We start from the raw sequence: 26236 nt of genomic DNA, 5'->3' as shown, positions 1-26236 counted from the left end.
ACAGCCCAACTTCCCGTATGGTTGGTCATGGGTATCTCCCAAGTAAAACCCCAGGAATGCTTAAGGATTCCAGGAAAGTCTGAAACTTCAACCTTTTGATCATGTGGCAGAACAGCTTCGTAATAAACATACATGTCATCATTAAATTTAGGCAGCATGAGATAGTCAAGTAAGTAAGATATCAAATAAAAAGAAAATAACTCATTTATTTCATACTCAGCACATGTAATAAGCAAGCCTCGGCAGGTAGGGGGCTGAACCACGCAGAAGTCACGGCTGGTGGGAATCCTAACCTGCGCCCTGGGGACCTGTCGAGAGCGCATCCCTAAACCCCACCCACAGGTCTCTCAAAGGATCCCGAAAGGATAACAAGCAGAGGAAAGAGCTGCTTTCACAGACTGTAGATTAGATAGGAAAAAAGTCATTTCAGTTTCTCATAGCTTATCAAGAATCAATTCACAATTAAGAATAATCTGATGCTAGCAATGACAATGACAACACACATAGAACATAAAGGATATTTGAAAAAGACATGCAAAAGCAAAGCAAAGAACAAGCCCCAGATCAAAGAACCAAAGGCTCACTGGTTTATACGCTGAAGAAATTGAATGTGTGAAAGCGGATCCACCAAGCTGCCCCCGGGGGGAGCTGAGCTGCTTCTGCACGTCCAAGATCATCTGCACACCTCGAGTGACAGAGAACCTGGCTGATCTGGGCAGGCAGTCAGAACCTCAGTTAAGTTCATCAGTTTTGCTGAAGAACTAAACTAGGCTGCTTTAGCATGTATCACATTGTTTGACTTTCAGATTTTAGAATCCAGGTTCCAAAAACGTGTGTGCACATGGATTAGAAAGACCCCCAAAATAAAAAAAGATAACTAGTTACCCAAATTCTACCATTTGAACACAACCACTCGGAACACTGTGGTATATATATTTTTTCTGGTCATTTTCCTGAGCTCCTTTTTCCTATTTCTCTCTTTTTATTAAAATTGGGATCATACTGATTATATTGCTCTATAAAGTTCCTTTTTCACTTACGAGCATTTTCCATCAATTCAGCATTAAAAATCTGATTTTTACTCATGCAGAGAATTTCATCTTAAAGATATAGCATGGTTTAATCAATTGCCTACTGCTAAAGTGTTTTTCCATTATCTTTCACTTCTACACGTAACTCTACAATATGTATACCTGTATGTCAGTCTTTATGCACAATCTGAGGAGATCCTTTAAAGCTGGGTTTTCTGGGCCAAAGGGCACCAACATTTTAAGATTTCTTGATGCCTGCTGTCAAAGTGTCCTACAAAAGAGCCACACCAGTTCATTCTTCACCCATCAGTGGTGTCAGAATTCCTGTCTCCTACCTCAATTAACTTGTTTTTTTAATCAATTAAAACTTGATATATCAAAACATATTTTTTAAAACATTAAATTGCTAGTGAAGACAACTAAATTTTTTATTGCTTCAAGGCAACCAGTTTAAGTCTATGATATACATAAAGACAGCAAGTGGTATGAAATAATAAATGGCATGAAATATTTTAAAGCTAAAAAATTACTGCAAAATATTTTTAAGTATATCAATATGGGAAAATAGTTAAACTAGGAAACATACTGAAATTTAGCAACTTTAAATGGATTTCTTGTTGATACACCTTAGTGATTCTAGGCTAAGTAACTTCCCTCCAAATTGATAAATGTCAATTCATTACCCCTTTAAATAAAGCTATACCAATTAATTGCACTAATTATTAAGAGTCAAAAAGAAAACTGGAAAATGGAAAATAATAGATAATCTAAAAATCTGGTTGATCCAGAAATGGGTCAAAGATAATATGTCAGAGTAGGCAAAATATTGATTACAATTAATTTTAAAACACCTTGGCAAACTCCACGAAATCATTTCAAAACAAAAACTACTCCACAAAACTAAGATCTGGCATTTGATGCTACTTCCTCCCAAAGTTCCTTACAGTAGGAAATATCAACATTCCCTCCTGGTGTGAAAAGTCTTCTTAAAGTAGAAGCCTCAATGACAACTTGCTCTGTACAGCCAAATATGAACCAAAATGTTCCAAAGCGCACAGGACTATCAATCCTATATATTCTGTTACAAGTATACCTGTCATGAAAAATGCTCTAATGCTTTAGTACTTACACCAAATACATAGGTTATAAAAAGATTTCAAAATTCTGTTTGAAAGATCAGAATCTTATTTCAGAATGAAACAAACAGAATCTTAACACCAATTCTAAATGGCAGTTACATCTGGACAAAGGAAGGGAACCTGAGACCAACTTGGCAAAACGTTCAGATTTGATAAAGCTATTTTATTCTTTACTACTTTATGTCTGTCATTTTTAATAAATTATTTCACACAAAACTATATAGCATCTAATAAACAATCACCAGCATATACTTCAACAAATTCTTCTCAAAAATCACTTGGCAATTTAGTACATGTACAAAATCAAGATCACTGATAACAAGGGGAAAAAAGGCGCTGGTAAAGGATCACAATGGGTTAAAGCAACAATAATCTTGTCCAATATCCTTTCAGTCACAACAGGGATATCTGTTGGGGTCCGTGGAGATCCTCTGACACTGGCCTCAAAAGACCAGTGACGTCTTCAAAAAGTTAAATGCTGAGTCACCACATGACCCAGCAATTCCACTCCTAGATATATACCCAAGAGAAATGAAAACATATGTCCTCACAGAAACTGCACACAAATGTTTATAATAGCCAAAAAAGGGAAAGAACCCAAATGTCCAACAACTAATGAATGAATAAACAAAATGTGGTATATCCCACAATGGAATATTATACAACCATGGAAAGGAATGAAGTACCAATACATGCTACAATATGGATAAACCTAGAAAACATTGTGCTAAATGAAAGAAACTGGTCACAAAAGGCCATACATATTGCATGATTCCATCTATATGAAATGACCAAAAAAGGCAAATCCATAAAAAGATTAAGTTAGATTAGTGGTTGTCAGGAGAGGGCAGAATGGGGAGAGACTGTTAACAGTGCAGAATTTCTTTTTGAAGTGATGAAAATGTTGTGAAAAGACAGCAGTGGTTGTTGTATAACTCTGTAAAAATACTGAAAATCACTGAACTGTACTACTTAAAAGGGTGAATTTTATGTCATGAGAATTATATCCCAATAAAGCTGGTTTTTTTCCTTTCTAAATCAGTGATAACTTGCCTTAAGTAGTTGTGATTGAACACTGATTTGCTTGAACCTACGAATGACCACCCTATGAACATACAGCTCCATGTGTGTGACCCTTGGCAATCACCATGTGATGAAAATCTGCTCCCAACTACTGGACATGTCCACCGGGACTGCTAGACCCTAGGAGAAATCAAGCCCACAAAGATTCCTCTGGTTTTAGGATTTGGAAAAAAAGCAGCATTACCAAGGGCTTTGGAATGAGAAAAATGAGAGTTTCAGGAAGGCTGTATGGCTGCGCTGAGTTTCCAGCTTCCCGCACCTGCGACTCTATTTAGAGGTGGTGCTTGTCCCGCACCTGCACCTTTCCTTGGGGCCTGGCCATACACTTCTTTTTCCCTCCCCACGTATCTTTCTGCCACCTTTCCTTCCCTCCTCAGTGTGAACCCTGTCAGACAGGGCCCTCACACAGACACAGCCCACCACCCTCCCCTCCACTCTCCCCTCACGTGGGCTCCACAACCAGGCACCTTCCACAACCCAGGTCCACAGGCTGCTGTAAAAGCCGGCAAGAGAAAACATCCCAGAATAAAGCCTGTGGAGGGAAGGTGTGCCCACGCCTGCAACCTCTGCCCTTTGCCCTCCTCCTATGGACTGACTCATTTCCGTGCTGTTCATAATCTCTGGACTTTTCAAAGTTTTTAGATTATACTTGGTAGTTGTGAACATCTCTGCACCAGGCACTCTACACAGCACTCTTAAATGCAGCATCCTGAATCCCACCAGCACGCTGGCAGGCCAAATGCGGGCAGGAAAACTGAGAAGCAGAGAAGATGACTTGGAAGAGACAAAATTTTCAAGAGCCTGTGTGCAGGGGAAACAAGCCACAACTTTAACTTCAGGCATTAATTACCCACCCACACTAGGTACTCCCTACATAGTCCTGAGCATCCCTACTCACAATCCACAAATGGACAAAGGGCGACTTACACACCAGGTCTGTTTGCGCCTCTCGTTAGTAAAATAGTGTCCCCCAAAAGGTCAGACACCTGGGGGGACCCTCGCCTTCTCCACATGACTCGTCCAGGTGAACGTCACTTGGCCCTGGGCTATGACAGGATGCACGTCAGCCTGGGGACCATTGACTGGATCTGAGGGTAGAGATGTCTCCGGACTTTACTGCTTGTCTGAAAGATAGGACTCGTCATCATGCTTACAGTCATCTGAAGTCCCTGCCGGAAATCATACTTCTGCACGTCCCTTACAAGAAACAAGTACTGCTGCAGAGAACTGCTAATTACAAAAAAACCCGGGCAAAGATAGGGAAAGGGGTGTGTAACCACTGCCAAAACTGGAGTGCATACACGAGTGACCAGCTGAGACAGCCCTCATAACGTGTTAGGACTGGACCGGAGCCACCACTTCCTAACACTTTAACTTCCCTGAGCCCCTGGGGTTAAGAATGCCTCTCCCCTAGGCCCATGGCCCAGATTGCCTGAGATAAGCGTGATCAGTATAGAATCTGGTAACAATAGGCACTTAATAAATAGATTCTTTTATTGGTGATTAACTTAAGAAAGTAAATGCTCTGGTATTTAAACTGTCCTGGAAAGATCAAAATGATATTTCAATTAAAGTATAACACTATATGGCTATTCAAAGGAATAAGGCAGCTCAATAAATACCAATATAACACAATTGCTAAGACACAGCACTGCTTTTAGTGCAAAACAAGAGATCTGCTGTAAGTACTCAAGAGGGAGGGGAAGCTACACCTTCTCAGACCCTCGCACAGTGCCTGGCAATTGGCAGCTCTCAGTATATGTTGAAGAAATGGATATCCCCATATATACTAATAAATCATAACACCTCTCTGGAAGAACCATGAAGAACAGAGGAACAGTGCTGGCTTCCAGGGAGAGGTGCTGGGTGCCAGGGGCGGGAGAAAGAGTCCCTTTCATAATGTTTGGATTGTAAAACCAGTACATTGATTACCTACTCAAAAAATTATTTAAACAAAATGAACAAAAATAACTTCTTTTCCCAACTGTCCTTCGTAATCACTTCACAAGTAAAAAGAATGCTCAAGGAGGGAACTATCCCACTGAACTGAATCTTCTGGTTCGTCATCAAGTAGGTATGATGTACCATCCTAACTACAAGATAACTTCAAGGAGGGAAAGAGAAAACGGACATTCCCCTGCTGTGAGGCAGATGAGGAAATCCCATTGACCCCGAAGGCTGCTCAGCTCACCATCTGTGGCTCAGCTGTTCTGCACCCGGGAGGCCAGAGGTGCAAGAGTGCCCTGTGGCCACACAGAGCAAGAAGAGCCCATTGCAACGTGAGGAAGTAAGGGAGGGCGGCCTGAACAGTCCAGGAGACGTGATTTACTCGAGTTATGTCATGTGGGCTACTCTGATGTGGCAGCAGGACCGGTCTGCACGGCACAGATCTCAGGCACTCGGGGATGTCACGTCCTGGCAGGAGGTAGCCGGCAGCTCCAACCACAAGTGACATGGAGCAGGCAAGGAGAGCCTCTGTGCTTGCGGCACTAGCGGCTTCAGTGTTTTCAACTCTCTGTACCACCTAGATAATTTGGAGTAAAATCACTTTACTAGGGTAACGGTTTACTGTATAATATAGTTTTTATTTCAGCAACATGTATCTAAGCAGCTTTACAAATGGCCTGTATCTTTTCTCTGTAGACTTGCCAGGTCTTAAAGAGGTTATCTGTTTAATTCCACGGCATTCAGAGCAGGGCAAATCCACGCTGGGGGGATACCTGACTTGGTACAGTGCCCAAGGTCCTGAAATATGCCACTCCTAATATCAAACAACTAGATTGTATTTGCTCCAATTTTTAAATTGAGGGAAAATATACGTAACATACAATTTGCATTCTTAAACATTTTTAAGCGTACAGTCTGCTGACATTAAGTACATTCACACTGTTGTGCAACCAACTTGTCATCATCATCTACCTCCAGAACCTTAATCTCACAAAGGTGAAACTCTGTGTGCCCTTTAAATACGAACTCCCCATCCCCCTCTTCCAGCCCCAGGCACATCCCCCCCCCATTCCGTCTACTCTGTGCCTATGAGTCTGACTGCTCTAGGGATCTCACAGAAGTGGAATCATACAATATTTGTCCTCTTGTGACTGGCTTATTTCATTTAGCATAATGTCCTCCAGGTTCATCCAAGTTGTAAGATATCAGAATCTCCTTTTTATCAAAGCTGAATAATACTTGACTGTATGTATGTGCCACATTCTGCTCATCCATTCATCCACCAAAAGCATCTATGTAGTTTTAATCACCTGGAAAAGGAGTCACATCTAGGTGAGTCAGCTCAATGCTCAGACAACAGGAAACCTGCGACACTGCCTGCTCCAGAGAAACCTTTAACACAAAGGTTTTTCATCTGCTAAATTGAGATGGGAAGCTTCTGGTCTGCACCTAACCAACTGTGCTTCGCTGAAAACCAAAAAAGCCACTGAAACCTCTGCAAACACAAAGAATAGGGCACAAAGCCCGGCACACACAGGACTCAATCTCTCTGAGGCTCAGGGCCTGCACCCAGGAGTTTCAAGAGCATCATCTAAAAGTCAAAATGACCAGAAAACAAAACATAACCAGTATCTTAGCAGAAAAATCATCCTTAAGCCCATAGGGCTGCACACATGGGAAAATAGAAGACAGCATAATACCAAAACAGCTACTAACTGAGAACACAAACTGAGTAAGAAAAAAAGTGGAGTTTTGAAAATTTCTTCTAATCATCTAAAACTCAATTTGAAACAACCACAGCTCAGGGGAAAAATACAACACACACAAGTGGGTTGTGGCTCTGCAGACAGCTATGTGGCCTCCGTAAAACAGGGTAATAGTATCTGGTAGGGGTCTGTGACAATTACATGAGGGAATTCAGTTGCTCATTATCATCACCAATTGCAAGGCAAAGGTTAACCTTTCAGAGTGTGCCAGACAGAAAAAAGCCCAGTTTTGAGTCCTCTACTCCAGGGCTGCTCAACCGCAGCACTGCTGACATGTAGGGCCCGACAACTCTTTGATGGGGAAAGAAGAGGGGGCTGTCCTGTGCGCTGCACGATGTTTAGCAGATGTTTAGGATGCCAATAGGACAACCACCACCACTACCACCGAATCATGACAGTCAAACATGTGTCCAGACATTACCAAATGTCTAGCAGAAAGTGTTCTAAAATACCCATTTCAAGCCACCATCCTTAGCATCCCTGGGACACAGCATGCTTCTGCCCCCTCTTCCACCTTTCAGAGGGCAGGGATGCTCTCGCTGTCAACACAAAGTGCCCCACATCCCTGCTAGACCACACTGAGCTCCCAGGCCTTGCTTGTTTATTATTTCATCATGAGCCCCTGGACTACTGTGATACTCAACAAAGAAAGTACTCAGTACAATGAGATATGTAAATGCTGATATACCTGGAGATCACAGTCTCATTGTGGATGCAAAATAGGCTTACGGAGAGCTAAAGATGAGGGCTGTCCTACGGCAGAACAAGATTTCCTGACAGAGGAGAGGATGGTGAGATCATGGAGGAAGCCTGGGCTGGCTGCCAGGGCTCCGCTGGAGGGGAAAACCAGGAAGGAGACCAAGGGCATCAGGGTTGGAGCTGAACAAGCCAAGAGACTAGACTGAAAAAAACCTCCTGGAATTAATGAGCAATTATAGCAAGGTTATAGATACAAGGTTAATATATAAAGTTGGTCACTTTCCCATATACCAGCAATGAACAAGTAGAAGTGGAAATTAAAAACATATTATCAAATGACATAGAATGACGTACATTTCACTAATGTCAATTTCCTGACTTAGTGTATTTTAGCTAGACAAGATGTAAATAACCACTGAGGGAAGTAGGGTGGAGGGTACATGGAAACCTGTACTGTATTTGAAACTTCCTGTAAATCTACAAATATTTAAAATAAAGTTTAAAAAGTTGAAAAAAAATACCATTTACATTAGCACCCCCCCCCAAATTAAATACTGAGGCATAAATCTGACAGATTATGTACAAGACCTATATAGGGAAAACTATAAAATTCTAATGAAAGATCTCAAAGAAAAACTAAATAAATGGAGAGATATTCCATGTCTGTGAACAGGAAGACTCAATCTTGTCAAGATGTCAAGTTCTTCCCTACCTGATCTATACATTCAATGCAATCTCAATAAAAATCCCAGCAAGTTATTTCGTGGATATCAACAAACTGATTCTAAACTTACAGGGAGAGGTAAACGACCTAGAATAGCCAACTCAATATTGATGAAGAACAAAGTTCGAGGACTAACCCTACCAGATTTCAAGACTTACTATAAAGCTACAGTAATCAAGACAGCGGAACAGAATGCAGAGCCCAGAAACAGACCCACATAAGTAGAGTCAACTGATCTTGACAAAGAATCAGTTAACTAATCCTTTCTCCATATCAAAGAAAATACCGTGGAGAAAGGATAGTCTTCTCAACAAATGGTGCTAAACCACTTGGACGTCCCACACGGGGAAAAAAATGAAATCTAGGCACAGACCTTACATCTGCACAAATTAACTCAAAATGGATCACAGACCAAAATATAAAATACAAAACTATAAAACTAGAAGATAACATTGGAAAAATCTAGATGACTTTGAGTATGGTGATAACATTTTAGATACAACTCCAAAGACATGATCCATGAAAGAAATAACTGATAAGCTGGATTTCATTAATATTACAAAAATTCAGCTCTGCAAAAGACACTATCAAGAGAATGAGAAACAAGCTACAAATTGGAAGAGAATATTTGTAAAACACACAACTGATAAAGGACTATTATCCAAAATATTCAAAGAACTCTCGAAATCCAACCATAAGAAAATAAACAACCTGATTAAAAATTGGCAAAAGACCCAAACACCTGACCAAACATATACAGATGGTAAGTAAGCATAGGAAAAGATCCTCAACATTGAATGTCATTAGAGAATCACAAATTTAAGCAAGATACCACTACACACCTACTAGAATGGCCAAAATCCAAATACTGATAAGACTAAATGCTGGTGAGGACGTGGAGCAACAGGAGCTCTCATTCACTGCTGGTGGGAATGCAAAATGGTGCACCACTTTGGAAGACAGTTTGGCGGTTTCTTACAAAATTAAACATACCCTTACCATACAAATCCAGCAACTGTGCTCACTGGTGTTTACCCAAATGAACTGAAAACTTATGTCCACACAAAAACCTGCACATGGAAGTTTATAACAGCTGTACTCGTAATTGCCAAAATTTCAAAGCAATCAAGATGTCCTTCAGCAGACAAATGGATAAAGTGTGGTACATCCAGAAAATGGAACATTATTCAGCACTAAAACAAAACATGCTATCAAGCCATAAAAAAGACATGGAAAAAGCTTAAATGCATATTATTAAGTGAAAGAAGGTAATCTAAAAAGGCTATACTGTATGATTCCAACCATATGACATTCTAGAAAAGGCAAAACTATGGAGACACTAAAAAGATCAGGAGTTAGGGTGAGGGAGGGATAAACAGGCAGAGGACAGGGGATTTTTAGGGCAGTGAAACTATTCTGTCGGATATTACAGTGGTGGATACTATACCATCATTATACATTTGTCCAAACCACAGAATGCACACCACCAAGAGTAAACCCTGATGTAAATTATGGACTTTGGGTGATAAAGATGTGTCAAAGTGGGTTCGTGGACTCGAGGAGGGATGATGTCAATAGTGAGGGAAGTTGTAGGGGGGAGAGGGAGGTATAACAGGAACTCTGTACTTTCTGCCCAATTTAGCTGTAAATCTAAAACTGCTCTAAAAAATTAACTTAATTAATTCTTTTTAAAAAAGAAGTAAGGCCACTGGAGGGACCAAATTTTCACATTAAGTAGTAAAAACAAAGTGTAAATGAAACTTTGTCTTGAAAAAATGAAACAGAATTATTTGATTTTATGTGCAAAACATAACAGGTTATAAATGCAACTATGTACATACAAAGGAAATCAAGCAGGGAGTTTGGGCATAATTTTTCCAAAAACCTTTACATGGCACCATAAAGCACAATCCACTCCTTATTTGACTTTCACTGTATAATTTTGCAAGTATAGCTGAGGACCTCGCCAGTCTTTTCAAGGGCCTCTCTGTCTTTTGATATTTAAATGATTCTGCTTTGAAGGGCCCATGGTAACACCCTGCCCATCAATTCTCAACTGGTAGTGGGCTTGTGTGGGCAAGTGTGTGAAAAGTTAACAGTCCTCGTTTTCTTTCATCAAACTTCATGATATCTTGCATCTTCTGCAAGATTTACAATTTCACTTCACAACTCACTGTGACTATTTCATCAATCAGCAATGAGAGCATCCCAATGTTCATAGCAGCACTATTTACAAATAGCCAAGACATGGAAGCAACCTAAATGTCCACTGACAGATAACTGGATAAAGAAGTTGCAGTCTATTTATACAATGGAATACCACTCAGCCATTAAAAAGAATAAAATAATGCTATTTGCAGTAACATGGATGGACCTAGAGATCATCATTCTAAGCGAAGTAAGCCAAAAAGAGAAAGAAAAATACCATATGACAGCACTCATATGTGGAATCTAAAAGAAAAGAAGAAAAAAGCAGACACTATGAACTCATCTACCAAACAGAAACAGACTTGCAGACATAGTAAACAATCTTATCGTTACTGGGAAAAGGAGGTGAGAAGAGATAAATTTGGGAGTTTGAGATTTCCAAACATAAGCCACTATGTAAAAAAAAAAGTTTCTTCTGTACAGAACAGGGAATTATGTTCAATATCTTGTAATAACCTTTAATGAAAAAGAATATGAAAATGAACATACGTGTGTATATGCATGACTGGGACATTGTGCTGTACACCAGAAACTGACACACTATAACTGACTGTACTTCAATAAAAAATTTTTTTAAATAATGATTTCTTAGCATCAATCTTAAAAAACAAACAAACCAGCAATGAGAGTAATAACAAACCTCAATTTGGGAGACAGAGACAGAAGCAAGTGCTAAGCTGAGATGTCTGGGCATGGACGAGATTTTCAAGTGGTCAGTTCATTAATGACAATTATCACATTACAACAATTTTTTTCTTTCCCTATACCATACATATCTGGAGGGACTCAGGCCACCAGTAGTCTAATAACAAGGACCCCTGTCATCACATTAGAAGGATAGCAAAGAAGCCAACTTAAGCTAAAACCCAGTGGCTACAGTCAGGCAGGCACTGTTCTACTGCTGGAGATACAAAGATGAACATGACACTCTCTAGGAATTCAATCTAGCAGAGTTGAACGAATAAACACAAACAAATGTGGTAAGTGCTGGGATATAAAGGTGTGTATGTATGAAATGCAATGAAAGAAACATACATGAGGAAGAAATTAATTCTGACTGGCTCTCTAAATTAGGCCTTGAACAAGGTATTCTAGAAGCAGATACCAGGCTGCCAAGGAAAGTGTAGAAGCAAAGAAAGGCCTGGAGACTGAAAACACAAAGCTCATTCAAGAAATGCAAGGTCAAGTGTAACTAGCTCACTGTTAGTTGCTTCTGGTTAGAGGAATGGAGTGATTTTAAGACAACAGCAAAAAAAAAGGAACCACTCTGAAAAAGTAGGCTGGGGCCCAAGCATGCAAACAAATTTGGATTTTATTCTCTAGCTACAGGAAGCCACAGTAAACTTAAACAAAGAGTAAGGTATTTGAGAAACCCCTGGCAATGGGACATAGGATGGGGGTGGGGTGGGGGATGATGTGGAGGACTGAAAGTGCCAGGGCATCCACAGGCACCTCCTGTAACAGTGTTTAAGCAAGGACAGCGGGCCTGGACTCCTGGCCTCGGAAACAGCAAAGCGGGCACACAGCAGGGGTGGGTGCAAAAGCGGTTCACCAGGTTTTAGTTGCCACCGAGCACTGAGGAGGGGTTTCTGAGGGAATGCAAAGAGTTAGAAACAATCCTGGGAATCCAGCCAACTCCTGTTAATAACTCAATGGAAAAAAGCAGGAGCAGCATATTCCAGGGTGGGGAGGAGCAAAGGGTTAAACGTGGGACAGACTAGACGGATGGAATTGAGGTGATGAGGTCTCCTAGACCAAAGAGGGACCAGCACTCAGCAAAAAGTTGGGGCTGGAGAAATGGATCCAGAAGTGTCAGTAACGGCTGAGCTGGAAGCTGTACATACAGCTGCCTACTGAGGGCCACTGAATTTCAACCAAGAGCACCTCACTTTGAATTGCCTCATTTGTCTTTTTTTTTTTTTTTTAAGCTAGGCATCGCTCACTTTCCCATATCCTAAATCACCTCTTTTCTGCTTATTAAACTCATTCCATAACTACATTCTATTCTAGAAAAGAGGGCTGAGAGGCAATGTACTATATATACCATACAACATTATCTGAAAAGGTCCACCAAACCAAAAGGAAAGCTGAGTTTCCAAGACTACTAATTCCTGGAGGAAAGAAACAAAACATCTTTGATGAAATAGAAGTTCTTATCTTAAGGTAAGACAAGAAAAATTTAAACATAAAACTTTTTCTCTGCCCTTTGGCCTCCTCCATCCCCTCTGGTGTGCAGGGTGCATCTACATTATGCGTCAACCAGACTCCTCGACAGACACCTGCTCAACCACAGACATCAATTTTCCTTCTTCTGGCACCAACCACATGACTCCTTAGAAGATAACTTTCCTTTCTCAATCCTGAAAGGGGTCACGATGACCCACCACTCACCATGCACGTGAACTTTAGGCACAATGTCAACATATCATTTCCCTTAAAGATAGAGATGGGCCCAGAACAGACTGGTCAGACCACTCAGGGAGATACTGAGCCACACTTAATGGAAGTTCTTTGTTTAAATATTTATTCATGACCTTATTAATGTTACTAGCTATATACTTGTACTTTATTTTATAAGATTATTGTTTCTTGTATTACCAAATGTGTGACTGAGCCTCCAATAAAATTAATGATGATTAGGCTACTTGAAATGATCAACCAAATACATAGTTTTATAGACCCATGATTGTCATAGCGTAACTCTAGACATGAGAAGAAGGAACAAGAGGGAATTTTTTCCTAGAGTTTAACGGACTAGTAAAGTAGGTGGTCCAGAGACTTTCGGCTACTGTTAACAGGGCCTAGTCAATGAAATCGGCACCTGACCTGGGAATGAGCATTCCTAGAGCAGTGGGACAAATTGCTCACCAAATGCCTCTCAAAACTTGGTCAAAATTGAGACCAAAAGTGAAGGGAATGTAGAATACAGAATGTTGCCCACCATCCAGTTCTACAAGAATTAAGTCATTAGCCACTGCAGTCACTGACCTGACCGGCTACAATGCACCCTGAAAGGAATTCAGGGCAAAGATCAGGACGAGGCACATTGTACTTTGGGAAAACTGACAGAACTGACCCTCAGACAGATATTTTCAGGGGAAATTTTTTATAAACCTGGATTCTTGCATCTTCCCATACTTAAAAAGGTGCTAAGACCATTAACTAAAATGTTTGTTCCTCGTGACTAACAGCAACCTTCTACTACAACCTTCTACTGAGATGTGTTTGATTGCACGTACCCCCTTCGCCAAAACTACATGTCCACTGGCCTCCCTCTTTACCTCTTCAGAACAGTTCTCAGGGGTCTCTGAGAGACAGTCTCCTGGGTTACAATCCTCAGTCCAGCTCAAATAAGATTTTCCATTTCTTTCTTAGATTGACTAATGTTTAATTTATTGACATCCTCAGTGCTTTTAGAATGTCAGGTTTGAGCAAAACACAAAGGTTTATCTAATGAGTGACATTCCCCACGAGAGGGCCACAAAAATGTCTTAAGGCTGGATACAGGGTGTTCAAATGTTTTCACAGGCAACAGGCAGGAGCACTGGAGTAGGAGGAAGTGTGTACAAGAGGCCTGGCAGCTCACTCTGCCGTGGGCACATAGCCACTGACCTCAGGCAGGTCACTGCCCTTCTCGGTTTTTCATTTTGATGATCTAGGATCATCTTGATGGCCTAGGATCATCTTCTCACTGAGAACTTTCAGGCCAAGCTAAATGTAATCATTTTGAACAGAGTTTCATGTTTTAAAAAAAGTTTCATTAGGCAATTCAGGGATTATTTAAACACCTTTGGCTTTCTTTTCACTTTCTACCTTCTGGCTCTCACTGCATATCTTTAAGAGGGGCCACAGGCACAAAAAAGAAAGTGAAGCTCAGTTTTGCTGCATTTGCAGCTCTAGTGAAAAACTGGGCAAAGAAAAGGAGTCAAATGACTAAAACTGGATTTGGGGATTATCGACTGCAGCCAGCCAGCAAGTTTCTAGATACTGCACCCAACCTGGTCGACCAGTTAAAAGAAAATTAGTAGAAAAAGATAACACATTTTTAAAGGTCTAAATAGAAGGATGCCCACTAAATGTTAAGTGGTTATCTCATGGGAGCAGTGGTGACAAAAATCAAATTTATGTTTTCTTTTTAAATCAGTATGTACACACACGCATTGTTTGTGATTTAAATTTGTGATTAATTTTTTTAAGCTTATAAAAGGCAGAAAAATCTTTCTACCTTACTTAGTATTTTTGGAGCCACTCATCCTAACTTTGGCTGGTAACACACCTACATGTCTGAACAGTATTCGAGGGGGAATGAGCAAATGTCACCCCTTCACCGCTAACAAATGTCTCTTTCGGTGGGAAAAAAAATCCAGTCATGGACTTGAGGAACGAGTGAAAGTTAGCAAGTGATCTTTTTAAACCAGCTACAACATCCCTCCTTTATTCAAGGCCCGAAATCGCAAAGGGACTTTCTAGGCACATTATAAGCTTTTGTACAAAATATAATTTTGTGATGGAACATTGTTGTTCTCCTGACAACAGACCCGTTACCCCATGAAACCCATTACTTTTTTCAACAGCTTGCCTTCTGGAGAGTCTTGGGTGGCCGCGGGGCCCGTCCCACGGAATTTGGTTTGGATTTCACAAGGGCTGGTGAAAGGAGGTTCTGGCCGGCGGAAGTGCCCCTCAAACTGCCCGGCGCCCCAACCCAGCCCACCCGCCGACCCCGACCACGACACAAGCCCCGCCCCCGACCGGCGTCACCCGACCGCGTCCGCGCAGCCCGCTAGCCCGCCCGCCCCGGCGCGTCGCCGCCACCGACCTGATGACACTGATGTGGAACTGGTCCTCGCGAAGGCCCCGCCAAGCGCCAGGCAGGAACTCCTTGCACCACAGATAGGCCCTGCGCCGCGTCCGGGGCTCGGGCTGCTCGTCGGCCGGCGGCGGCGAGGGCAGCGGCGGCGGGGGCAGCGCGAGCGGCGGCTGCCGGCCGCCCAGCTGCTTGGGCTCGAGGTCACTAGCGGCGTCACGCTGCTGCCCTACGCCGGGAGCCGGGGCCGCGCTGCCGCTGCTGCAGCCCAGCAGCAGCCCGAGCGGCGAGGGCTCCACCTCGCCCCCGTTGCAGAACTTAGTCTTCATGCCAGGCAGGCGGCCGAGGAGGCGCGGTCGGCCGCAGCGCGAGAGAGCGAGGCTCAGGGTCTGGCCGGGCGCCCCCCTCACGGAGGCTGGGCGCGGCGGTCCCTCACCGGCTCGCTGACGGGCTGGCCGGGGACGGTGGCGGTTGAGGGCACGCCGGGCTGACACGGGGCGGCGGCGGCGGCAGCGGCGCGGAGGCAGCGAGCGGCGGGCGGCAGCGGCTCTCGGCGGTCCTGCTCGCCGCGGCGCTCGCTCCTATACCGCCGCCGCCGCACGAGGAGCGCCGGCTGCGTCACAGCCCGCCCTCGCGGTTGCCGCTGATTGGCCGCCACCCCTCCGCCCACCGCATCACAACCGCCTCTGCCCTCGCCACGCCGCCTCCCCATTGGCTGCGGCAGCACACCGCCCCTCACCGTCCATGGTGCTGTGTAGAGGGGCGGGGCCTCGCGGGGGGCGGGGCGTCGCGCCAGCACCCGGGACGCGGGGATGAAAGCAAGCAAGGCGCGGGGTCTCCCCGAGAGCAGGCAGGGGACTGGCAAGTGGGCCCCTGAACCTCGTGAGACACCCCCCCGAGCTTGACTGGGGGCTGAAACGGTGCCTGGACCCCTCGAAACCTGCAGGACATCAGAGGCTGGGGCCTGGCAGGGGGCAGGCAGGAAGCTGGTGCCTGGAGGCTGGCTTCTCTTTCCGCATGACCTTGGGGCGAGGCACCTCCTGCAGCTCCGTGCGTGTGCTTTTATAACATTTCTCAGCGCCAGGTCAGCCCCCTGCCGCTCCCTGTCCAAGATGGAGCCTGAGAAATTGTCCCCAGGTCAGAACCGAGCCCCGAAAGGGAGAAGTGACTGATTCAAGGCCTCAGAGCCAGGCTGCAGACTCAGTTTCCCTGTCCGTGGTGCTGAGGACACCAGGGCCTAGAGACTCGGGGCGGCCAGGGCGGCATCCGCGGCCGCTCTGAACACTGGCCAAAGGTGAGTGGCTTTGTGGGTGTCGCCCCGCCCGCCCCCGCGCAGGAGGCAGCCCCGTGACTGTGACTAACGCACCTTTGCCCTAGGGGGATGAGGGCCCCTGCTCCCATTACCACACACTGCCTCATGTCCCACACTTCTCTCTCACCTTGCCGCCTCAATCCCTTTCCGAAAGTAAGTGGAGTAGGGATATATTTTAAAATTATGGATCCTATTTTATCCGGTTTGAGCTGGGACAAGAGGTTTTCCTGGCTGCTTAGGAAATTCAGTGCCTGGCGTACAGGAAATGACTTCTGTGTGGGAATTTCATAGTCTTCGGGAAGCAAACATCTCTTTTTAGCAGTGTGTAATTGGCTGAACTTGCTCCAAGAAAAGTGAGTTTATTGAACAAAAGGATTATGATGAAAGGGGGCTTTTATCAAGACAGCTGTGGAGGTGGGCCTGGATATTGGACTGGAGTGAGGTGGGAGCTGTCCAGGCTTTTAAGAGTGTCCAAATAGGAGTCCCATTGGATCTTGGAAAAGCTGAGAAATCAAGGTCTCCAGTCAGGCCATTTAGATAAGGAAACCAAGGACTTTGTCTAAAAATACCAGCCCTCAGAAGGTGGGGCTGTGTCTGTGGCCTGCCCAGGTGACAGGCCTTCATCCTACTGGTCCCTGGCAGTGGCCTGGTAATCTCAGAGGAATCCCAGAAACCTGGCCGTGGGACGGCACTGAAAGTAAGAGTTCAGCCTCTGTCATTTGAAGTAACTCAGGTGTCTGCTGTTTTGGGCTATTAGAACCCACATGCCCTTTTATGGGATTGCAGTTCCCTGTGGGAATAGGAAGTTGCCTCATGAAAGATGTTGGGAAAGTTACATCTGTTATTGCCTCCATTTAGTGGATGTGGAGACTGAGTCCTACAGTGACTGCAGGACTCAGGTGAGGCCCCTTGGCTAAGATGAGGAGCATGGCCAATGTCCTGGCTTCTATGTGTGAAGAGCACCATGTCCCTGTGGAAACATTTCCCCTACAGTCAAATTCAAGTCCTGAACTTGGCTCTCAAAGGCCCATCCTTGGACTGGCCATTCAGGGCCCATCCTTAGCACTGGAATGGTCAATTCCATGCCAAACCTCCCAAACCTTGAGGCAGAGACTGAGGAAACTTGGTATGTAGTAATGCTAATGTATTTGGTTTTACATGAAAAAAGACTAATTCTGCTCTTAGAAGTTGGGGGAGCCTCCCAGGGGTGTTTCAGCTGGGCTTTGAAAGGTTGAGAAGGCATGTCTACCAGGCAGTGGAGCCTCAGGCTGCTTAGCTCTGCATTGGCATAATAGTAACTTTCTAGAATCATCTGTGAGGATGTATAGTGAAGGCAAGCAGGGCACGTGGTAGGTGCTTAGGGAAAATGCCAGACATTTCACTATCTAAAGGAGAAACCCGGAAGGACAAATATGCCCATGACCCTTGAGGTGGCAACCTTATTCCCAAGACTTCTTCCCAAGAAAAGTCCTCTGAAGCAAAAAGCCCTGTGCATAAAACTGTCCCTCACTACGTTATCTCTAAGTGAAGGAAGTTGGAAATAACCTAAATGTTTGTCTAGTGCCCTGGACTGGGCTACAAAGGATATAGGTGTATCAGGAGGAGTTAAACCAAAGTCAAACCAATTAGCAGAGTGAAGTTGGTAGGAAGAGTTCATTTTGCATACATTTCTTGAGTGCCCTCAGTGCACCAGTCGTAGGGCTAGGCCGCACTGGATGGTGAGGAAAACAGCTATGCCTGGTCCTGCTCCAGTTGAATAGCATCACTGCCCACCCCACCGCCGCCACCCTCTCCCTCTCCCCTCATCCTTGTTTGTTGGTTTATTGTGCGTTGTCTGTCTCCCCTGCAGACTGGAACGTCCAGGAGAGCAGAGACCTTGAGTGTCCTGTTTGCTGCGTGCCCAGCAAGGCCTGATGTCTGTAGATGCTCAGAAGTATTCACTGAATGAACAAAGTCCTGGCTCAGCATTTACTAACTGTATGGCTTGGGGTTGAGCCTCAGTGTCCTCTGCTGTAAAATACAGATTATAACCCCTGGGGCACAGGGTTGTCATGAGGGGTGAGAGGATGCATGCGAAGTGGTTGGGAAACACCCCCCCGCCCCCCACCCCCCACCACTGTATTGCTGTTCCATGCATTGCGCTGCATGGCTTGGCTTCTCTGCCAGCAGCTGGCATTCAGGGATGAATAGTGCACACACCTGTAGCAACTCAGTCTCGGAAGACAGTGTTGTGTAAGAAAAAAATTCAGACTAGAATGTACATTCTGATCGCCAAAAAGTGATCATTTGTGCACATGTGGATGAGGCTTGGAGAGAAATTGGCTATGACAGGCACTGGAGAGTGCATTCCAATTATGGAATCTGTTCTCCGAGGACATCAAAAAACATTTTCCAAAAGCTCTTTGATGCTGAATTCTGAAAGCAGACACGGTGTGGGTGATGGGCCTAAGGAGGGATGTGGGGAGAGATCGAGCGGGAGGTCCCTGTCCAGTCTCTGGCCTTCCTACAGACTGGTTCCCCTAATCTGACCTGCGGGGCCTGGTAGGGGAGTCGTCAGGGCCACTGGGCAGAACAGAGGGGTCCTCTCTTGGGCCCCAGCCCTGCCACCAGCTTCAGCTGCAAGGCCTGTTCCTAGGAAGGGCTTTGTGAGTCTGCCTCCCTTCAAAGCGAAGGGCCGCTTGTCAAGCCCTCGGTAGGAGCAGGCCCTTTACTTGTAGCTCAGCACTTGTGAATTTTCCCTGCCAGCAGTGAGGTGGGTGTAATCAGCACCTAACAGTAAGAAGGCTGAGCTTCACTAGGAAGTGAAACTATTTGTCCAAGGCAGGTAGCAAGAAGGACAGTACCCAAGGACCCACCCAGGACTCCTCTCTGAATGTGGGGGAGCCCCATTCTTCTGCACCAAAATCACCTTTGACACAGGAGGTCCTAGGCACTTGGCATAATGCAAGTTCCCCAGAGGACTGGAGAAACAGAGCTGGGCTGGGCTCACCGCCTGCTCCCAGGCTGTACTTGGGACCAGACATCCCAAATTCAGTTCTGACCCTTAAAATATTGATGTAAGCGCAAAGAGGCCGATGGGCTGAAATCCTGCATGCTCAAGATTGGGTTACAGCCCCCACCAGCAGTGTAATGTGGAACAGGGCTTCTCACTGAGTGCCTGGGTTTGGCCCCAGGCCAGGATGCTCATCAGCTGGAGAAAGCCAGCAGCTTCCTAGAGGTCTCCAAGGCCAAGCACGACCTTTCTCAGAGGCGCCCTTCTACCATACCCCTAGCCCCAGCACTTCAGGGCCACAGGCAGGACCTAGAGCCCAGAGTTTAATGAAAGCAGTGAGTTGTATACCCACATGTCTTGTGGGTGGGACAGGCCCTCGCCACATTCCCCATGTGTAGCATCTTTGGAGCTTATGCCTCCACCAGCTGTGTGGCCTTGGGCAAGTTACCTACCCCTCTAAGCCAGACAGAGATCATTATTCCTACCCTACAAGGTTGCTGGGGAAATCGCGGGAGCCAGCCGGAAAAGGGTGGGCTCAAGTTCAGGGCCCCACAAAGGGTAGCTGCGCCTTTCTATTGATTGTTAGCTGGATTCCCAGAGGCTGGCAGAGAGCAGTCATTACTGGTTGTTAGTAAGCGTGGCCCTGCAGCACGGGGCGGGGGTGGGGGTGAAGCAAGAGCAAAGCCTGCAGGAGGTCTGGCAATTGGCAAAGCAGGAGGGCCCCCCAGAGGCCTACCAGGGCCTGGGGCCACTTCCATTCTTTGAGGCTTCTAGCACTTTCAAAAATGAAGAAACACAGGCATTACTTGTTTTATTACACCTCGTAGATACTGCATTTTTTCCCAAATTGAAGGCTTGTGGCAACCCTGCATTGAATAAGCCTATTGGTAGCATTTTTCCAACAGCATTTGCTCACTTCATGCCTTTGTCACATTTTGGTAATCTTGGCAATATTTTCATCTTTTTATTATTATTATTATTATATTCATTTTTGTGGACAAAAAAATATTGTTACGGACATGACAGGCCAGCCAAGAAACAAGCACCACTCGGAGGGTTGGAGTACTCAGATTTATTACGCCGGGGGGCTCAGAGGGGCTTCTGCTCCGAAGCTCTGAGCACCTCCAAGACGTGCACATGAGGTTTTATAAGGTTAATTACAAGTATGGGGCTATTAGCCAATAAGGTTCAAACAACAAAAAGCTAGGAATCAGTACACTGGAGCTTATCAATTTGGAACAGATCACGTTACTGACACTTGTTGAGCTTGGATTTACGAGTTAGCTTGTTAGCCCAGTAAACTGACACTAAACTTTAGATTTACGAGTTAGCCCGGCAGAACTTAGATCAGTAAACCGACACTTATCACACTTAGATTTGTGACTTAGCTCGTTAGCCCAGCTGGGCTTTTCCTTCACAATATTGCCTGGCATTTCAGTAAACAGCGAATGTTGCCCGCCACCAAGCCATCAGCCACTGCACCCAGAGGGGAATTCAGCAAGGAGAGAAACAAGATAATGGCCCTGGACAAGATGCACAGCAAAGGAGTGATTTCAATAAGCCCAGACTCTTGCATCTTCCCATGCAGAGAAAAGCACTAAAATCATTAACTTGAGGTGTCTGGGTTTTGTGATTAGCAGTCATCTTTTGATGTTCAACTACAAGTTTGTTTGTTTTCCTGCAAAAACTCTTGTATATCCTGGCTCCTCCGTCTTGGGAACAGTTCCTCAGAGTTATCTGAGAGGCTGTTTGTCGGGCGGGCTCTAGTCCTCAATAAGTTCCCCAAATAAAACCTAACTCTCCAACTTCAGTTGTGTGTTTTTTTCAGTTGACCATATATTACAAAAAGATTACCACTTGCTGAAGGCTCAGATGATAGTATTTTTTGGCAATAAAGTGTTTTTTAATATTTAATTTTTACGGTATGCACATTGTTTTTTTAGACATACTATTGCACACTTAGTAGACTACAGTACAGTATAAACATAACATTTATATGCACTAGAAAACCAAAAAATTCATGTGATTCCCTTTATTGCAATATTCACTTTATTGAGGTGGTCTGGAACTGAACCCGTAGTATCTCCTTGGCACGCTTGTACCTCAATAAGATTATCAAAACTTTGAAACACTTTAGCTGAGCAAATCAATGCCTTTAACACACATGCAAAAGATCCCATACAAGATGATTTTACTCTTCACAAGCTAATGGGATTAATTTAAAATAATTACAGTTCATAGAGCACTTCAGTGGTGTGGTGTGAAGGACATCTTTCAAGCCTGAGCAGATCTCTCTGTGACAATCTAACTCTCCTTGCTTAGAAATGACACCAAACACCTAAATCTGAGGCCTTTGGACACACGAAGGGCCCAGTGGTAGGCCTTGGCAATGACTGTCCATCTACTAGAATTGGTCCCTGGGGCCCCCAGTGTGTCTTCCCTGTGTCCCCACAGCCTGCGTTTTAAGCCAGGCCTTTCAAACTCATCTTTCAAATTTGGTGAAAACTTGTCTTGTGGTTCTGTGCCCTGAATACATTACTTTTATAATATAATAAATGCAGTTTTTCAAAAAGATCCCAGTTATGATGGAAGTCACACTGCAGGGACCAGACTTCTGGGCTAGGAGTGGGGAAATCTTGGTTCAGGCACTGCACGCCACTGTCCTCCTCTCTCTCTGTCAGCCCTGGGCCCTGCAGGCTGGACTTGTGCCAGGTGGCCTTGGGATGGCTCTCCTTTCTATGGAGAAGAACCAGCAGGACCCAAGGACCCCTTGAACAGATGGGTAAGCTGACGCCCAGGGGCGCAGGCAGGAAGCAGCGGTTCTGCTTACCCAAGATGCCTTGGCAGCGCTGGGCCATCCCCTTCCCCATTCTCCCAACTCAGGATCTGGTTCGTGCCTCCTAAAGGATATCCCCTCCCAGGAGAACTTGCCGTCCCCAGCCCAGATGCCCCTGACCCTCTGTGTGACCTTGGCCAGTAGCAGAGCTGCTCAGAAGGCTATCTAACAGGGCAGAGGGAGGCTTGGTGGCAGAAAGGGGGAAATGGGAAAGAAGAAGGAGGAAGGTGGCCTTGGAATCCACTTGGTCCCGGGAAGCAGTGGCCTTACTCTCCACTCCCAGCCGTGCTGCCAGGCCAAATTCCAAGGCCAGGGGCTGCCCTGGAGGAAAGGAATCTGGCGGGACTGGATTCCTGAGCCCTTCTTTTCTCTCTCTAGGGCACTGGGAGGAGGGGCAGGTGGGGGGCAGGTGGGGGGCTGCTGGGGGCGAAGGGCAGACATGGGTGGGGCCTGCGCAGGGCCCCAGACGTGCCTCTGCAGCTGCGCCTCTGGACCGACCCCCCACCCCCACCCCCTGCCTCTCAGTGCTACACATCCCTTCCCTCCCTGGCTTGGGACCTGGTTGGAGCTTCCCCACCATTGGGCCAGGAGCAGCAAAAGGCTTTTCCGGTTTCCTCTGACCGGCTTGATGAGGCGGCTTTTGGCAATTAGAGCTTATGTTTACAATGATAGCAACAAGGAAATGCCCGAGGCAGCTACGCCAGCCTGGAGGGGGGCAGGTGGGGAGAAGGGCCCTGGGCCATCAGCAGCTTTCCAGCAGCTTGCACCTGGTGATGGAGCAAAGGTTCCGGTGCCCGAAGGCAGGACCAAGGACCCGTGGCCCTGGCGCTTATACCGTGAGACCGCCCCCCCCTGTCCTGGCCACCTGCATCTGCAGACCCCTCAGTCCCTCTTCCTCCTTCAGTGCCTGCACGTTGCACGTGTGCAATGAATGTGTAAATAAATGAATGAATAGATTGGGATTCCTGAGGTGGTGGTGCAGGGCAGCCCCAATTCTAATCTCACCTCCGTCACTTATTTGACATTTGGCGCTGGACAGGTGATTATTCTCTCTGTGTCTCAGTCCTTGCCTGCACAACGGGAACCATTGAGTACCCACCTTCTTATGGTTGTTAGAAGGATTAAATGAGTGAATCGTTACAGAACGTTTAGAACAGAGTGTGGCCGGCCGCTGGAGTGTGGAAAGAAACACAGTGTGCTCCAGGCTTCGTCCACCTGCACGACCACCCTCACGGCCTCTGTGCCCTTGACCTCTCAATTGGACCCTCTCTTCCTCCAGGGATGCTGCCCTCACTATGCGCTTTCTCACCACCAGAAATAGTCCCATCCTGACATGTGTTACCAGCACCCTGCTTTAGATATGCCAGCTCCTATCTTTTGAGCTTAGGGCTTTCCACTGGGACCCTCCCTGGCTCCCATTTCTCACCCTTTCAACCCTCCATTCACAGTTGTAATGACCACTTTCTCCCCTCCAGCCTTCACTTCTCTCCATCCCCAGTGTAGATTCCACCCCCGCATAAACAAGCTGGCCCCTCCTGGCAGAGACTCCATGAGTCCTCCCACTCCCTGGGTGCCCTCCTCCTTCCTGGAAACACAGGAAGATCGCATTTCCCGGTCCCCCACCCCTTGCGATGGGTTAAGACAATGTGACTCCTAGAGTCGGTCACTTGTCACTTCTCCCCCCTGGGAAAGCCTCTTTGCCCTCCTGCTTCCATGAATCCAAGGCATCCATGGATTCCAAAGTGCCTGGGTCCCTGGATCCCCGCATGGAAAGAAGGCTGCTTGCCTGCCATGTGAACGGACCAGGACAAGCACAGAGGTTAAAGTCGTCCCTTCAGAGCCAAGGAGGTTAAATATTTGATATAATATTTGATGTGCCTTCCTCACACCTTCCTTCCCTTCCATGGTGACCGGTGGGGGGGGGGCTGCAAAGTGAAGAACAGCAGCGTCACAAGAAGGAAGGAACCTGGACCCCAGAGTCGCCCTGTGGAGGAGAGATGCCTGACCAGGAGCACATGAAGGATTTTCAGTGAACCAGAAGCAAAGCTTTGCGGATTCAGCCAGAGCGGTGTGGGGGCTCTTTGTTATAGCAGTTGACCTATCCTAACTCATCACTCCCTTCCTCTGCTATGTCTGCCTGGCAAACCCCCACCCCAGGCAAACCCAGCTGGCTCCTTTTCACCTGCCCCTGAAAAGCTGAATGATCTGGAGGAACATTCCATGACTGGTTCAGCTGGTTTTCCTTTAAACTCATGACCATGAGCCCAGTGGGGTCCTTGCCCTCTCCTACTGTCTGTCCTAAAAAGTTGGTCTTTCTCATCTCAGGTGACCAATCTTACCATTTAAAAATTGTTTAAGTGTACGGTTTAGTATTGTTAAGTGAATTCACACTGCTGTGCAACCAGGCTCTAGGACTCTTTTCATCTTGCAGAACAGAAACTCTGTACCCATTAAACAACCGCTCCCCGTCCCGCCCTCCATCTGGCCCCGGTGACCACCTACTGTCCATCCAGTCTAGGGACCTTGTATAGTGAAGCTGTGCAATGTGTGTCCTTCCGTGTCTGGCCTATTTCATTTAGCACAATGTCTCTGAGGTCATCCAGGTTATAACATATATCAGAATTCTGGTCCTTTTTAGATAGACCTCGTTTTAAAGATCCACTCATCTGTCAATGGCCACTGGTTGTTACCACTTTCTAGCTATTGCGAATAATGCTTCAAGGAACACTGGTGTTGAGCATCTTTCCACAAACTCATTGGCCATTTGCATACCTATTAAAGCTTTTCATAGAAATAAACACCCACGCATAACTTGGTGCCCTGTCTCTTCCTCTGTTCCCTTCACCCAAACCTCATCTCAGCTGCTGCTTGTGGTGAGATTCTCCCGCTCTTACTGGTCAACTTTTCAGCTCAGGGCGGAGCCCCCAGAGCCCTTCCTTCACACTTCTCAGGGTCAGGAGGCTTGGGGGCATTGTGCCTCTGTGTCACTCACTTCCTTCAGGCCCCTCATTTATCCTTCCGGGAGCTTGGGCCACGTTTCCAGGACTGAGCTCTGATCCCCACATTCTGAAAGTGCCTGCTGGACCCAGAAACCACCAACTGCCCAGATCCTCTGGGGCTGCAGCTTCAGCTTGGGAGCCATTCTTTCTGCCCCTGCGGGTCCCTGGTAACCACACCTCTGTCTTAGGGAGAGGCAGGCGAGGGCTTTGCCCAGGACTGATGGTCCTCCCCCAGCCTCCTTCTCTCCTTTCTCCAGCTGACACCTGGTTCCTCCCTGGGCTCTTCCTTTGTTTGAACGGGTGCAGCCACCCCTCCCTTCTCCCATCCTCACCCCTTCCCATCTCTCCCTTGCTTCCTTCCCCCAAAGAAAGAAATTCCAATCCTATAAAAGACAAAGGTCCTTTTTAATTTAAAATGTTTTTTCTTGATCAAAAAAAAAATTACTAGAAGTTTATTGCAGAAAATTTGGGAAATACTAAAAAGAAAATTTTTTTGTATTGTATAAACAGAGATTGCTGTGGCCACCAAGGCTTTGCTGCACTTCCTCCCAGCCTCTCTGGGTCTATAGCTTTTGGATAATTTTGGACCCTGCCTTTTTTTGGTTAAGATTATGTTGTTGCAACAATAAAAGTAAATACGGTAATGGATGGACAGAGGGATGGGCAGATGGACAGAGAGACCACAAAGTAGTTACA

At 45.9% G+C, this 26236-nt stretch overlaps 1 protein-coding gene and 1 long non-coding RNA gene across 4 annotated transcripts in view; one reads left to right on the top strand and one right to left on the bottom strand.

Annotated features, from left to right (window-relative positions):
- The window catches only part of CHKA (choline kinase alpha), a 55505-nt gene extending 39569 nt beyond the window's left edge, over nt 1-15936 (bottom strand). For 2 of the 3 annotated variants that reach the window (XM_064492055.1, XM_064492056.1), the window contains exon 1: nt 15414-15935. In XM_064492055.1, coding sequence (XP_064348125.1) covers nt 15414-15730 — 317 coding nt within the window. In that variant the 5' untranslated portion in view covers nt 15731-15935. Of the gene's footprint in view, nt 1-15413 lie in introns of all 3 variants that reach the window. The other variant, XM_031448602.2, reaches the window with a different exon arrangement.
- A 269-nt stretch (nt 15937-16205) lies between these two features.
- Nucleotides 16206-21510, top strand: LOC135322628 (uncharacterized). The gene is made up of 2 exons (XR_010383292.1): nt 16206-16695; nt 18563-21510. It is a non-coding gene; the product is annotated as an uncharacterized LOC135322628 (long non-coding RNA).
- The last annotated feature ends 4726 nt before the right edge of the window (nt 21511-26236 follow it).

Source organism: Camelus dromedarius, chromosome 12 (genome assembly GCF_036321535.1).
Source record: "Camelus dromedarius isolate mCamDro1 chromosome 12, mCamDro1.pat, whole genome shotgun sequence".
Lineage (NCBI taxonomy): Eukaryota > Metazoa > Chordata > Mammalia > Artiodactyla > Camelidae > Camelus > Camelus dromedarius.
This window is presented reverse-complemented; position numbering and strand designations above follow the sequence as displayed.